The sequence below is a fragment of the Lagopus muta genome, chromosome 2 (genome assembly GCF_023343835.1).
Source record: "Lagopus muta isolate bLagMut1 chromosome 2, bLagMut1 primary, whole genome shotgun sequence".
NCBI lineage: Eukaryota > Metazoa > Chordata > Aves > Galliformes > Phasianidae > Lagopus > Lagopus muta.
Window position 1 is genome coordinate 105,682,196 of NC_064434.1, and position 17,014 is coordinate 105,699,209.

General features: G+C 40.6%; 1 protein-coding gene across 1 annotated transcript in view; it reads left to right on the forward strand.

Moving 5' to 3' along the window:
* Positions 1–36: 36 nt before the first annotated feature.
* The window catches only part of CFAP61 (cilia and flagella associated protein 61), a 90,518-nt gene continuing 73,540 nt past the window's right edge, over positions 37–17,014 (forward strand). The window contains 7 exon segments of the mRNA XM_048937186.1: positions 37–439; positions 2,227–2,377; positions 4,347–4,423; positions 5,143–5,210; positions 6,187–6,313; positions 11,853–11,985; positions 13,792–13,945. Coding sequence (XP_048793143.1) covers positions 297–439; positions 2,227–2,377; positions 4,347–4,423; positions 5,143–5,210; positions 6,187–6,313; positions 11,853–11,985; positions 13,792–13,945 — 853 coding nt within the window. The 5' untranslated portion in view covers positions 37–296.

Below are 17,014 nucleotides of genomic sequence, written 5' to 3' on the forward strand. Positions count from 1 at the left end.
CGCAGCTGAGCGCCGTCTGTCGCCGTCTGTCGCCGCTCCGCGTTGCCGGGTAACGGAACGGTGAGTGCCGGGCGCGGCCTGCAGACCCTCAGGCTCCTCTTTCCCCTCCGGCTTAGTCCGCGAATGGCGCCCCCTTGCGGCTCGGAGGACACAGATGGAGCGGTGCGGCTGGGCTGGCGGTTGGACCGGCTGATCTTAGCGGTCTTTTCCCGCCTTAACGATTGTGGCACTGTGTGATTGCGGCAGGGTCTGCCAGAACCAGCAGTGTTTTCCTTCTTTTTGTTGCAGTTGCCGAGATGACGACGATAACCTCTTTGAGTGGACGTACAGAAGTGGTCCGTCCCAGAAGGACAGAGGCACACGATGCTTCTGCTTTTGCCAGCCTCTTCACCCGTTTCACAGAAGACATTTTTGGAAGGATTGATGTGGCGTACCTTTTGTAAGTACCTGTGCTTTTGGGGCTTGTCTTGCTGTTCTCGCAGGAAACTTGAAGGAATTCCGTTCTATTCAATATGCCAGAAAGCTCTTTGAGCTTTGATGTGGTGTGGCGTAATGACTGCTGATGCCCTTCACAAAAAGGGAAAGGAAATCTGCTTTCACCTCTTTTCTGCTACACACGTTCAAGACTCTGTGCAAGCTTGAATCCCTGCAGTTGGTACAGTGGAGAGGATTTGGCTTCACACAACTTCCTCTTTATTAAAGTTAGGATGAAATATTCTTGGCTACTATCAGGTGAAACCAGGAGGATCCAGCAGCAGCTGTCAGCACCTGGCTCCATCTAATGGATTCCTTTTTGTCCACTGCAGAGTGGTAGAACAGAGGGCATGGAGTAGGGGTTTTAATCACTTTTTGGTCACAGTTTTTCTCTTTTCTTTTCTTGTGTATATCTAAATCTTTGTCTTTTTTTCACTACTGAAAGGGAACCTTTCCTGCCCGCCAGCTGCCATCACATGGATGGAGGATATTGTGTATCTCTTTCCTGCTGCTTCCATGGCAAAACCTTCAGAGAAGTGGCTGGTGGCAGAAGTCTTCTGTTACTGGAGTTAACACAGAAAGTGTTGATCTTTTCATCTTTCTATGAAGTGATGAATGACAGATAGAGACAAAATGTGTGAAATACCACTAGGCCATGTAGGCTTTTCCCACTTGTCCAAATACCTCAGATACCAACTATCTGAGGAAAAACAGATGTATGAAGAAAAATATGAAGAAGACAAAACACTTAGATGCTGAATATGTAGTAATTCATAGAATCATAGAATAAATCATAGAATGGCCTGGGTTGCAAAGGACCACAGTGCTCATCCAGTTCCAACCCCCTGCTGTGTGCAGGTCCCCAACCGGCAGCCCAGGCTGCCCAGAGCCACATCCAGCCTGGCTTTGAATGCCTGCAGGGATGGGGCATCCACAGCCTCCTTGGGCAACCTGTGCCAGTGCCTCACCACCCTCTGGGTGAAAAACTTTCTCCTGATATCCAACCTAAACCTCCCCTGTCTCAGGTTAAAACCATTCCTCCTTGTCCTATCACTATCCACCTTTGTAAACAGCCATTAAATGCAGAATTTGAAAAATCATGTGAGCTATTATAGTAACAGAATCAAATAACTGTTTGAAATTGAAACAGTAATGTCCAAGGTAGGATGTGGGTAATAAAGTTTGATTGAGCCTGACCCTTGCAGCACTTTTAAGCATGGCGACATTATAACAAGCTGAGTTATAAACAGTAGTGTTACTCATGGTAGGTGAGTACATACACATGTAGAGTTTGAGTCTGGGAAACTTGAAAACAGAGAGAAAGAAAGATGACTGAAGCTCTTCAGTAATATTTCTAGTGATTTTTCCTTTTACCATTTCCGAACAATAATTTATTAGGGAGGGAAGGGGATGAAAATTTGAAGAGAAGCAGAAAATAGTACAAAACTTACTTTATAAAGAGGTCCCTTCCTCTGCAAAAATGCCAGTGATGTGAAGGCACAAACCACAAACATTTGTAAACACTGTAGAAATACTGAAGAATTTTGTTAATTGCATGTATATTTCAAGAGCTGAGACATGCAAGGGGCTGTCTTTGAAGAAGTTGTTCACATACACACGTATGAAAAACACAACAACAAACAAAAAACCCTCTCACTTTTGCTAAATAGTTAAATCTACAAAACCTGATGGTTAAGTGTAAATCTCCCATGCGCTTTCTTCAAATTCTGCAAAATGAAATTGTTTTTACAGAGAAAAATCAACTTTTGCCCTGACACTCTGCAATGAGAAGAATGAGGCTATAGCCCACGCCATCTTTCTTGACTATCCAAATTGGAATATCACTGATCAGTCCGACTGGGAATCATTCTTAAATAAAAACTATGTTAACAACAAATGCACTGTAAGTAAATTGTATTATTTTCGTTGGTTTTTTTTTTCCCCAGATAAAGTTCATCTATAAGAAATCTGCATAGGCATCTAAAATCTTTTTCTGGTGGAGCTGATGATTCAAGCTGAGGAAGGTGATGGTCAGGTTCCTTAGTAAACCATCAAGAAGTTCACGAGTACCTGTGCTTATGCCATTATAGTGACATAAGATAACTGTCATCCTGGCAGAGGCCAGTAGGGAATGCAAGTTCTTTGCCAGATAAGAGCAAAACATCTCTAATGTATTGCACAGTCAATGGGAGCAGCTTGAGCTATTGCTGTTGTTATCATTTTTCATTCAAAAACCTACCCAGCTCTGGTGCTGTCTAGCAGAGCTTTTATGCAGGAGGCCTTGCTGTGATGTCTGTGATGTTCCCTTCCTGAACTGAAGTTCTCTTTTTCATACCTTTTGGAATCAAGTTTTGCTGTTTTACAAGATGGAATCCAAATTTAAGGGATGGGGAGCACATTGCCCTTTGAAGGATGGTTAATCACACTGAGTCCAGGACTGTGCTGACACAAGAGACTTGATTGTGGAGTGACCTTGTTTAGTGTTGGTGTGGAGATGGCTGCACTCTGTTCTATATGGTGCCCGTTTTCACACAGGCTCCTCAGTCAAGTTTGTGAATTACCCTTTAGTACAACTAGAAATAGGTGCTTAGAGGTTCTGCATTTGAATGCTGTCCATCCTTCAGTCCATCTAGGAACTGGATCACCCTGTGATTGCTGAGAAATGGTAGAAAATGTTGACTATAAACATTCAAAAACTAGCAGCCAGTATTGCCGGTGCTGAAATCATCTCCAGACAGTTCATCAGTTTTCCAGTGTTGTTCTGGGCATTATTAAGCAATGGCTTGCAGAAAAACTGACAAATAAGTGATTATATTTAAAACTGCTGCATTTGCTGTTAAAAGAAACAATTATTACATCTTATATAGGAGTAAAGGAAAAAAAAAACCCACACAATTTTCTTGTAATCTGTTTTCTTTGTCATTTGAACAGTACTTTGTGTACTGTTCTTTGCAGACACAACCACTTCATTCACTGCACAGCTGCCCCTGTTGTGTTACACTGCGCTGCTGGCTCTGCTCGCCCTTCCTCGGGCTGCCTACTTGATAATATCTCTTGTAGGAAAACTGCAGCTGACTTCAGAATGCAGAGGTGTACAATGAGAAAAGGAACAAACCAAAAAAAGCTTTGGCATGTTAGCAGTTACTGCTTATAAACAGAAGTGGAAGATGCTTCAGAATACTGATGAGGAGCAGAACAACCCTTGTTTTTCTAGAATACAGATTTTCTAAAATCTATGCAGAAGATTCAGTGGATATTTTGTGCTTCAGCACTGGCAAAACAATCGTACGTGTTCTGATGAGATTCCTTTTCTCCAAGGTGTTTTGCAGGCAAACTGGCAAATAGGAAAAAGGCATCTTTTAGTCAGTTCCGTTTCTGCCTGGATATTCAAATGTGTCTAACAGTGCACTGCAGAGACTTTGTAATCCTCCCCTATCCTTTAAGGGAAAAACAGTTTTAGTTGTGAGGTCTTTCTTTTCTTTCTTTAAACCTGGCAGGAAACAAAAGAATGTCTTTATTAAATAAACATTCGGATTGAGTTGTTGATTGTTGTGGTTCATGTAAAATGTTATTAGTTGACACAAAAAAAAAGTTATAAATTTTTTAAAAGGATGTATCTAAAATACATTCTAACATACTGTATATTCTAACAGTAAGCTTGAGCATGAATCAGATTCTAACATTTTGCATAAGCAAAAATCATAATATTAAAACCATCCTTTATTTGTAGAGCGTATGCTTTGAAGGCAATGAATTACTCATACGTGCACTTTGAGGGCAGGTCAGAGATATTGGAAATGTACATATTAACACCTGGGTAGACGATAAATATGAAATGCATGGTATTTAGGTTCTCATTCTTCATATTGTAGCCTTTGAACACTCTGTTCATGCATCTGTTTGTGGCCAAAGAGGAATATGCAGCTGGGTGTTCCCAAGAAATCATCAGGTGAGTTAATATATAAGTTTCTGTAGTGAAGCATGTGCAATCTGCTCCCACTGTTTGCTATCGGTATTGCAGTTGCAAGACTCATTGGATTTACTTATTTTTTTCTTTTCTAAATTTCCACTCTAAGCTTCCATGATTGAGCACGAAGCTTCAAAAGCTATAGATGTTTCTGGGGTATGGTTGTTCCCAGATCATCTTTAGCTCATTTGCCAGCTACGGATTACACAGTGAATTTACAAACTATTTGGTTCAAACAGCACAATGTATGATGTGTTAGCTCAGCACTCAGGGATTAGGTTATTTGGTACAGCTTAGAACCTACCTACATAACTGGAGTGAATTGCATTTGAGGCTGATGCTGTGGAATTTGGAAACTTTGTCGTGACACGGCAGCTCATCCTGGTGCCACCTCAGAGATTTGCCAACACAGACCTGGCATCTGTATTTGTTTTCACTATGGTGGAACTGATATAAGAAGGAGGGTATTTGAAATCTGAAGATTAGGAAATAGAGAAATAGGGTAGAAAGGAACAGTAAAAATGCCCAGGTGATTTTCTTGTCATATTACTTGTGTTAAATGAAATGCTTCAATTTTTGAGCCATGTGGGCTCATGAGGGGAAGATTAGAGACACTGGAGAATAAATTTTACGCATTAAAAGACTAGCTGATGAGTTGATGTAGCTATGAAAGACTGAATACAGTTATGTTATTTGTCCAGGAGAGCTTTTATTGCAATACCAGAACTGCAGTTTATACTTCTCTTCATACCAGCTGATGAGGATTTAGGTAAGAACTTAATACCACTGTAGACTTAAAATAATGACAACTAATTACCACTACTATGCTGGACTGTGGTGTTGGGCTTTTTGTTTTGTTTTGTTTTTAATTTTTTTTTTAATATATATTGAAAGCAGTTACCATTTTCTAAACATGCAGAAGCCATAATCCTAAAGTATTCTCTAATGGACCTTCCTAGTAAAAGTGGTTTATGTAGTAGCATGTTTCATTCAGCAGTCTTTAATGGATGGGGCTTCAAACTGATCTTAGAAATAAATTCCCACAAGTTCAGCGAATACTTATGGCTGAGTGGAGTCAAGAGATTGAGGTCAGTGCTTGCTCTGTAGCAGGCAGTTAATGATATTTACCCCTTGGTGCACGCAGGCAATGACTAACGAGTCATGTGTAGATGTATTCATTCATATGTATATGAATGAATGAGCTACATTTGTCTGTCTGGTGTCATACCTTTATGTCTGAGCCAGTCCCATCAGGTACTTTCTCTCACTTAGCTGAGTCCAACAAGAGGAGAGGATTCACTGGTAGGGAACAGAAGGCATGCTGGGGGTGTGGAAGGAAGCTAGGATTCTTTTAGAGCAGAGGTACAAAAGATGAGAAGATGCAACATCTTACTCAGCATCTGAGAGCAGCATCTGACTTGGAATTTCAGCCCTGAATTCAGACTGTTAAGCTAAGCACCCACTTAATGGCTGGCTCCCACTTCTGTCTACTACAAAATACTGTAGAAAAAGACGTTGGTTATGTAGAGGAACTAGGAGAACTGGCAGAATAATCCTCAAATTAATCCAGTAACAATGCTTTAACATGCTCATACTACTGACATTACCGTCTCACTACTTAAAAGATTGAGAGCATTACTGTTTAAGTTCGAAAATTCATTTTCCTCTAATGACTCTCCTGATCATTTAAAAGTTTAAATAATGAAAGTTCATTATTACTGCTAATGGATTTTTGTCATTCACAGAGCCAGGCTTGGATGGTGTCTTTGAAAAGATGATGACTGCTCCGGGTTCAGCAGTGGATAAAACCTTTACTTTGCTCGCGTGTCCCAGACATCAGCATCACCCACAGCTGCATGTTCGCAAAGCAAGGTAATGCAGTTTTCTCACATCTACTTTTTTGTCTGAATTAATTAAAAAAATTCCTATTCCATTAACCATCAGCTCAATGGCCATGATTTTGCTGCTTGAAAGCCTTATTAAGTAGCTATTTTGTGATTATGCTGTTTTTTCCTTCTTCATCATGAGATCAATTGTATTTTTTTCAGAAATCAGGTTTCTCGATGCATAGAAATCAAATTAATACTTTTTTGGTCAGCAGTGTTTATTCTGTGAATATTTGCTTTACTGCCTTGCATAGGATTTCCAGTTTTTTTGGAACAGATTCAGACTATTTTTGTTGTTGTATCATGTTCTGGCTAGTGGAGCAAAAACTGAAGAGGAATTAAATAGCGATTCCCTGGTTCCACTAATCTTTCAGACACAGAAATTCTCCTTTTGCTTTCATTCAGTTTTTCTGTATAGGCACTTCATACATTTACTGTCACTATATTTCAGGGGAGCTTGCCTCATCAGTGTTGTTGAGAGAGTTTAAGAAAACAATGAAGTAATTTATTATTTTGGTTTAATTTCCACAATGTTACGTATCTCAATACCTGCAGCTTGGAGCAATGAGTTGGTTTTTGTTTTGTTATCTTTTATGATATGTTTGCACATATCACATATCAACAGCCTTGCTGTTGTTTTGGGATTCAAGCCATAAAGGTCTTTAAAAATTGGAGAAGAAAAAACTAGTCTATCTGCTCTGCTGTCAGCAGTGCACACCAGGCACAGCTGCAAGTTTCTCTGGCTGATGTCATCCATCTATTGATGTCTACCTGTATGTTGACCTTACCACTGCTTTTTTTTCCTGCCATTTGAATTCTGCTGTTTATGCCAAATCATCATTTTCTGGGCTTGTGCCAGCACTGACTACAGTAAGTGAGAAATGCAGATTCAGCCCCAATTAGGGCATTTTTTTTGGTATGTATTGCTGGATTAAATCTGCTGTCAGTGCTGTGTACCTTCTTGGTACCACGGTCACAATATAACTAGCATCTTTCACGTTTTGATTCAGTTGTTTTCCTCTTCATGTTGCTAAGGGCACATGCAGAGTAATGTCTAATGAGGTAATAATTTTGATTCTGATTCTTTCTGGAGTTGTTTCTCTTTGTTCTGGTAAGTGCTGCTTTGTGCTTGTGTAGCAGCACCATGATTTAAGAAGTCTTTCTGGTCCTTGCAATAGCAATCAAAATTTAGGGACAAGCATGGGGCTCTATCATGTAATGTGTGGTCCATACAGACCAGTGCTAAGAGAAGGTAATGCCTCATTAGGAACCTCTGTCTGCTTAGTAAATCTACACCTATCTGTGGATTAGTTCATGCTAACATCTTGGACTAATAGATCTCACAGAGAGGTGTTTTACACATCTATGATTTTACCACATAGGCCTGAAACAGTGCTCCTTCTCTTACAGTTTTATTTTATTCAGTGTTTGCAATACCCAGTAATTTGGCTCTTGAACGTTTTAAGGTAAAGGACAGAGACTTGACCATGACCACGTCAAAGCATTTTGCTGTTGGTGAGGATGTTTCAGTGTCACAAAATCATCTGCATACAAACTTGAACTTTTCAGGCTTTTAAAAGCTTTTACCTTGAGACATCTACCAGCTGCCATTATGCAGATGATCCCCTGATACTAACACGTTATCTGTAGGTGAATTAATGGCTAAGGATTTGAAGCTTTTCCTCACCCCTTGATTCTGACTATAATGTTTTCCATTTCATTTGAGACACGTTTTTTGTTTTTTTTTATGACCATCAGACATTGCCAATAGAAAGTATTTTTGCCATGACTGGACGTGGGAAGCAAGCTGTACCTGTGTAACACATAAAGATAGCATCTTCCCTGGGATTTCTGCAGTTGTTTGTGAATAATAAAACCAGTTTCTTTTTATGAAAAACAAAACCTAGGAAACTAACCAGGAAACTGTTTATTTCTTTTTAATTACACAGTACCTAGTTATGTAATATTCATACAAATACAGATGTATGGATAACACAATTTATCTTACTCAGAGAATCTATATTTGCAGATGTTTTGTCTTTCCTTTTCCTTTCTATTCACCTTTGTACTTCACTGGCATCCATAGTAACATTCAGTGGAGCCCTTTAGAGATTTATCTATGGAAGTTGTCCACAGACACCTGCCTAGCAACATGTTCTGGGTCAATGATAGGAGATTAAGGTAATCTGTGTTCCCTCTTCCCTTTCTTACTGCAAGAGGAAGCTGTAAACTGATACTTTGCTTAACCATTAATTTTCATGTTGTTCTCTATCTGACCTTCATAATAAAACTGTAGTGTGTCTGAACCCACTCCAGTAAGCTTTTACATTTAAGTTTCTTGCTGATACCTCATCTTTAGATCCTCTTTCTTGTTTTTGTGCCATGTAAGACAGCACAAATTTGCAGCTCTGTGGAATGTCTTTATTGTGCTTGTTCTCTGTCTAGGAATTTCCTAGTATTTGTATGTTAAGGTCTTTTTTCTTATTTTCTTTTTATGTTTGTTTAAAAAAAAACAAAACAACAAAACATCTGAGGTGGGGGACTGCAGAAATCAAAAATAGTTTTGTTCCTACAACTCTTAGTACGTGGGGAGATGATGAGGCTTATGCAGAGCCCACTGAATGCCATTGGCTTTGTATAGCAGCCTCTCTGAGCTCCACAAGCCTGCAGAACTGTCATCTGCACCTGGAGATGACAAGTAAATGAAAAATGATGCCTTCTATTTGTTTACATGGAAACTACAACATATACAAATAGCACAGTAGCCTTATTTGATAGCATCACAGAATCATAGAATTATAGACTCACCAAGGTTGGAAAAGACTCACAGGACCACGTAGTCCAGACAGAGCACATCCTCAGCTGCAAAACACTATTTTTCAACATAGCCACCACCATCAGCTGTGAATTTTTGCCAGCAATGAACAAGAGCCTACATGCCATGCTTGTAAATATCTGCATGAGGTGACTCTGCTGGGAAAGTTCAGTTCTGCTGCTGTACTGCCAACATCCACCTCTGATGTTGTGGGCCATCATAATAAAATAGGAGGCATTTCTTTTTGGAACAGTCCTCATTATTGTGTGGAAACAGTAAAACTCTGACAGTAGAAAACCTTTCTGCTATTTTTCCCTTGAGATATTGCCTGAGAAGAAGAGAAAAACTACTATTTAAGTTTGAAATATAAAGAATATGAATTAATAATATTTGTTTCCAGTGTTTTAGAGCTTCATTTTAGTTACAGCTTTTGAATTAATACTGTGGACGAGTGATTTATAGTGTCTTAACTGAGAAAATGAATGAAAAACCATGCGGCTTGAACATTTGTCATCTTGCTATCTGTCTTCAATTTAGAGCAAACAGTCACAATATTCATCTCCCTTGGTTCCTCAAGCTGGCTTTCTCAATTTAGAAACTGAATGAGAGAATCTGGCGGGTACCCTTCGGAAGGAGAATTAAATTATAAAAACTCCTGGCAGATGGAACAGCGCTACGAGTCGGGGCATCCTAAAGGTCACAAGTTAAGCATTTATTCACCCTGCTCAAAAGGCAGTTAGTAAGGCATATGTAACAGATACTCTTGGCAGGCTGGAACAGCTCCCTTACTGTCCGTGCAGCCCCAACAACCCGCTCGGCTGACCTAAGCAGAAAGAGGTCAGAGCTACTGGATCGGGGATGGAGGGCTTCTTATCTCTGAGCAATGGGAGTAAGAAGAGAGCTTTCGGGCAGATGGCTGGAGAATAAAACTGAAGAAAAAATGCCCAAATAAAAGGGGTCACTGGTAGAGAGGTAAGCTGGCTCACAAGGTCACATTCATTGTGGTGCGAAGGAGCGGCGAGGCACTCAGGCACCGCTGCCTGTGTCCATCGGTCTGATGACAGTCTGTCAGCACTTGGGCACTCAGCCCTTACTGGATCAAATTAGAAACTGAAGTTTTGGCCCACTGTAAGGCTCCTGCGAAGTACCACGAGTGACAGCTAGGATGGGTTTATTTTGTTTTACTGAACTGCTGCCTATGCGGAGGCGAGGGTTCCAAATTCCGTGCCTCGAATTCGGTACAAGCATGCACAGACGCGAGCAACGGGAGCCTGGAGCAAAATACGACTCTTAGTAAAACCCAGGGATTTGTTAATAATCGTTCCCGATAACGATCTTCAGAAACGTGTTCCTACAGTGTGTAACGCTTTGAAAGAACAGAGCTGTTTGAAAATATTTTCCTAGTGTCATCTTACTTCAGGGAGGCCCCCGTTAAGGCCGGGATGGAGCCGCAGCCCTCGCTCCTGGCGCTCCCGTCTCCGAGCCGCCAGAGGGCAGCCGAGGCGCGGCCGGGCGGCCCGGGGCTCCGCGAGGTTGTAAACAGGAGGGAGGGAGATTTTTTACACGGTGCGATAGTGGTAGGGCAAGGGGGAATGCTTTCAAACTGAAAGTGGGGAGGTTGAGGTTAGATGTCTCTACACACAGCCTTGATGCTGCAGGCTCACACCTATGCAGAAGGCTTCTCACCAGGCAGAGGGATGGAGTAGTTGCACTTTGGCCTTTGTATCTTTTTCAGTGATGGAGCATTAACAAATGCCTTATGAAGGCATAATAGCTTGATTTCTGCCAGTTGACCCCCACACTGTTGTGTGTAATAACAGTAATCTAGTCAATATACAGCACTATTTCTCCCGCACAAAAAGGCATTATTTGGTTGGGTGTTTTTGGAAAGGGAAGGGAAAGGAAAGGGAAAGGGGAAAGGGAGGGGAGGGCTGGGAAGGAAAAAAGGAAAGAGAAAGAGAAAGGAAGGGAAAGAAAAGGAACTGGAAATAAAAAGAAAAGGAAAGGGAAAGAGAAGGAAAGGGAAAGAGAAAGAAATGGAAAGGGAAAGAGAAAAGAAGGGAAAGGGAAAGAGAAAGGGAAATAAAAAGAAAGGGAAGGGGAAAGAGAAAGAAACGGAAAGGGAAAGAGAAGGAAAGGGAAACAGAAAGAAAGGGAAAGGGAAACAGAAAGAAAGGGAAAGGGAAAGAGAAAGGCAAGGAAAAAGACAGGGAAATGAACAGAAAGGGAAAGGAAGGGAAAAGAAAAAGGAAAGCAAAAGGAAAGAAAAATGGAGATTTTCCAAATTGCATTGTTGTAGCTTTCTGAGCTCACTGCCAGCTCTAATTGATTGAACTCGCTGAATGTCATTAATTTAAATGAGGCCAAAAGCCCACATCCACTTGGCCTGAGATGCCTTGGGTGAGATAGTTTTGAACAGGGCTACTCTTTTGGTTGTTTTTTAGAAATAGATAGGCATCTCCATAGAGCAGTCCAGATCTGAGGTGGGTGGCGTTGGCTTTTGAAAGTGCCTCTGCCTCTCCTCTGGTTCTGAGGCTCCAGACGTAGTGTCTGTTAGAGGCATGTCCTTAGGTGAAATTATTTCTTCACAGGTAGGTGCTTTGAATGAGATTTTCTTAATATTTGTCAGTGTGCTAACAGAGGAGAACAGAAGCATCAGCAGCTGTTAATAGGACAGCTATTAGGACATTACACGATCTCTTTTTCATAGGTTGGAAGATTACGATGATCTCATGCCAATCTGGACGCGTCAGAGTGAGATTCTGAAAGAAACCCATAGTGAATATTTCCTTGCTGATATCATAGCATGTCAAGATGAAGAAAATCAAGCTGTTGTTTGTGAGGTCAGTCTGTCACGTGCTCTAGTTGGATCTAATCATCATGTTAGTGAAGTCATATGTGAGTGACAGCTCATGCTGCAGCTCAGTGAATAAAAAGAACAAGCTCACTTTTGGAAGGTACAATTCACAATCTGCACGCACACAATGCCCTCTGCCACTTTCTTTGTGTATGTCAGTTCTTTAGGAGTGGTATCTACTGTTAAGTAAATGAAGGAGCAGTTCCCAGTAATTGCATGGATTCTTTCCAAGTAATTGAAACAGGCCATTCTGAAAAAAGCAAGTTGCTGTTTTAGATGTTTTGCATTATAGATGACCAATTTTTATTCTTTGTAAAAACTAATATTGCATCTGAGAACTTGTAGCCAGTAATGTTTTCACAGTGGAAAGTGCTGTTTTGTTTTTTTCTTCCACTTCTTGGCTCGGGCAGTCAGATCTTTTGATGAATTGAAGGCAGAAACTCAGGAATTAATTTAAATAGCAAATAGAGGTGGTAATAGTTATCACACTGAAAATTCCTCTTAATATTTTCATGAGTTAGTAATTGTATGTGGTATTTTAAGCTGATAGGCAGCATAACCTACTTAATTCCAGAAGTCTGCTTTCTATAGCAAATGATTTTATAAAACCTTACCATGTAATCACTGCCATTGGAAGCCAAATAGGAAACAATAAGCCATTAGTGTAATAGCACATTACAGATGGCTATCTTTATAAATAATACATTTCAATTGTACATTTATAGCTCAATGTGATACCAGCAAAAGGTATTTCAGGCCCTCATAGCTTATACTTGCTGCTGCTGCTGCTGCAGATTGGAAAGACACCTCCATGTGAACCAAGATAGATGCCAATTTTCCCTGCAGAGAATGAAGCTGGCAACCTCTTTTTGCACATATGGTAGATGGATTGGTTAATCAGCCTCTGCTGAGCCTTGGGCCTAAAATTACACAGCAGCCAGACAACTGCAGCAACCCAGCTTTTGTTCAGTTACGCAAACAAGGCAAACAAACAATCACTTGTTGTTTGGGAAAAAAATGGAACTCGATTTTTTAATTATTATTATTTTTGTGGGAGTGCTGATGGGGGAACAGAATGGCCGTACAAATCCAACCTGTGAGTTTTCATGACGCTCATAAAAGATGCCTTCATTATGTATACTAAGGAAAAAAATATTTTGATTGTTTGATGGGAAAGTCGAATATAGTACTACAAAATTGAATAGCTTCCTACTTCTGGGCTGGTCTTAGCTTAAAGCCAAAACCCACCGACATTCAAGTTCTGATTTTCCACAGTTATTTTGTTTCTCAACAATACAACTTTCTGGGAACTTTCAGTAGTATAATCCAATGTAGAGAGTGATGCTGTTTCAACATTGCAAGGTTCATTTTCATACTTGACAGGATTTACTTTTTCTAAAGGCCGGTTCTGAGATATTTTCAGGACTTGAAAATATTCGGTGTTTTTAATTCCTCTATAGCATACATATGATATATTGTAAAAGAACTGTTTATATTTTCATGGGAAAATAAAATATACTTTTCAGTGTAAGCAGAATTTTTTCTACAGAATAACATTCAGTAATAAGTCAAACACTATGGTTAGCTAAATCCAGATTTTACTTTAGCTGCACTCTAAGTTAAAGAAAAATTACTTTTTGGAGATTTAGGTGTTTTATTGAAACAATAGATCATAATTTTGTCCATATAAATAATCCTAATCCCTCTGCAAATCACTGCTTTTTTTTTTTCCACTTGATCTAAAAGTACCTGGTCATCTTGTGCATATTGTGATACTGCTGCTATATTTCAGGATGGTGGCACTGCAGTGGGATTCATGAGCTTATGCTCTCAAGTAGACATTTCCTTGTTACGTGAGTCTTTTGATCTACGGCTTTTCCACGGACTCTGTAAACCACATCCTGAAGATGTTCTCCAAGTACCAAAGGAGCCAAGCATTCCAGAAGGTATCCATATTCTAAAATTCTAGCTAGATTCGAGTTGCATTTATTTCTAGCTTCTGAGCAGCTTTCGAAAAGGTTGGAAGAAAATGTAGATTTATATTGGTAAGAAAAAACAAGTGAACGTATCTGCTTTGGAGCTGGATGCCTGGTGTTTTTTAATGCAGGAGAGCTGTTTAATTCAGGACTGTATGCTGTTAGCACCTTGGAGGCTCTCACTGAAACAGGTGTGTGGGACGTAGGTTTCAAATTCAAAGAATAGGGTGTGTTTCCAGTTGGCTGCAGTTGTGCTATTAATTGAAGATTTCATTTTCAAACTTGGTTCTAATATCTGTCAGCAGCTGAGCAGCTGCTTAACAGTGGCTGTTACGTTGTTTTGTTGATTTCTCTCCTTTCCCCGTGGTCCCTGTTCTGCTTTCTCTGCTTCTTGTTCCCAGTCTTAGGTTACAAGATTTTGGGGCATTAGGGACTATTTTTGTTCTGGTTTTGTGTTGGGCACGATATGACAAAGCAGCTATGAGCAACCTTACTGCAAATAATAAATAACAGTAACATGAATGTCACCTATTTGTAGAACAGAAATAATTTACTGTGGTTGTCTTTATTTTTCAGTGTGTAAGGGCTTTTTTTTCCAGAAGGGCAACATTATGCTATCTACTATTAGTAATGGAATTAAAATGAACACCGATAGGTTGTTACATATCTGCTTGTTTAAACACTAAGCACCAGGCAAAAAATACAACTAGGCAGCTTCAGAGCAGTCACCAGCTGGTATCTCAGAGCTGGCAGCTGCGAGAGAGTAAAGTGAAAGAAAAAAGACTGCCTTCCAGGCTCACCTATGCACTTCCCCCTCCCCCACAAAGGTAAGAACCTTGCTAATAAGAGATGAAGAAACCCAGCTACATAATGTATTGGTCCACACTCCTGGAGCTTCAAGAGTATTATTTCAAAATAGGTGACAAACATATATAGATGTATAGATAGGACTGAAGGAAGAAGAAAGATTGTTTATAGGAGTCTCTTCTGAAAAGTAGACCATTCCTTCTTTTCCTGCTGTAGTGGGCCTGCCTTCCTTGCACTGTTTGGTCAGGAACAAACTAAGTTTGAAAGAATTTACCCACCCTGCAAAGTCATGCAAAGTTGGCTCAGGATTAGTTCTTCAGTAAGCTATATAAAAACGTGCTGAAAAGTTTGAAATATACTTCACTTTAAAGCTGAAAATATTATCTCCGTATTTTAAGTACCTGATAGATAGGAGTGGTGTTGATTTCACTTTGACTTCTGTCCTACCACTATATCAGCAAGAAGTCTAGACAACTATTTTGATCTAAACTCTCAGTTCAGCAGATCTGCTGATGATCTACAACTGGAGGCATTCGCTGGTACACCAGAGGGCTGTGCTGCTTTCCAGGGTGCCTTGGATAAGGTGGAGAAATGGGCTGACAGGAACCTCATGAAAATCAACAAGCAGAAGTCTTGCACCTGAGGAGTATAAACTCTGGGCAGTAATATTTGAGGGCTGCTCCAAAAGTAATGCCTTCTATTTTATTATATTGGCCCACGACATCAGAAGCAGATGTTGGTGGGATGGCAGTAGCAGCTGAACCTTTCCATCAATATTCCATTCCATTTTGTTGCTGTACAACAGAGGGCAGCAGAGGGGCGGTCTGACAGAATGGTGTCTGACATGGAAGTGCACGCGAAGCAAAGGTGTGCTGCTGAATTCCTTCGTGTGGCAAAAATTGCACCATTGACATTCACTGATGCTTGCTGAACGTGTATGGAGTCTGAACAGTGGATGTGTGCTCAGTGAGCCAGAGGGTGATGCGTTTCAGCAATTGAGACAGCAGTGTTAAAGATAAGCCAAGTTCCAAATAGCCATGTACAGCTGTCACACCATGAAATGAAGAGCGTCTTGATCAGCTCATCCACACAAATCAGCGGATTGTAACCAGGGAATTGTGTTTGGAGCTGAATATTGGCTCCAATGCATTAGAAACATTGAAATATTACAAAGTTTGCACTAGGCTGGTCCCACAGATGCTCACACAGGAACAGAAAGAATGCCATATGCAAGTTGGTCAGGACCTACTGAACCAATAAGAGGCTGAACAAGACAGCTTCCTGGATTGCATCGTTACCAGGAGATGTGATTTCACCAGTACAAGCTGGGGCCATGGAGAGGTGACATGAATTCCCCACTGAAGAAAAAGATGCAGCCCTCAGTGGGTAAAGTGATGTACCTACTCTCATTTGGGATGGGAAAGGGGTGATCCCTTGGTACTTCCTTGAACCTGGACAAACTGTAAGCTCTGACTGCTACATTGCAACACTGGCTGAGCTGAAGGCTCAAACTTCCAGAGTCAGGCCAGCAAAAAAGACAACCTTTCTCCTGCAACACAGGAACTCCAGGCCTCACACCAGTTTGAGGACCACAGAGTGCACTGTCAGTCTTGGCTGGACTGTCCTATCACACCCATCATATAGGGTGGATTCAGTGTCTTCTGACTTTTGTCTGTTTGGGTTGATGAAAGATGGAGTGTACATACATTAATGTCTTGGTATCCCTCTGTTTGGAATGGCAAGTAAGGTTTTATCATGAGTCCTGTGAAATACCAGCCTACACCATGGAGCCAATTCCTAACTTCTGTCTCCAGAACAGAGAGGCATCAGGAGCTGCTACCACCCTCCTGCTTCCGCCTTCTTTCTGCTGAGCAGGCAGCCTGGAGGTGCCACTTGCATTTGCAGCTCTGTTAGATCTAGAGCCACAATTTCAAGCTGCTTTTGTTCAAGAGCAGCCTTAGGAAAAGAGATTTATTGGTAGGCTTTTTCTGATCTCTTGTGTGCCAGTCACTGAGGGTCTCAAAGGCCAACACCTGAAAAAGAACTCCTCAGCAAAGAACTTGATACCATTCTTAAAGGAAGCACCAATAGAAATTAATAGTAAAACTGAAGATGGCTCATAGCAATATATTGTTCAGGAATATTAATTTCTGTTATCACTGAATAATGATAAAACTATTGTGCTCTGTGCATTTAAGAATATGAACTATTACAAGAGTTCCATCTTGGTAG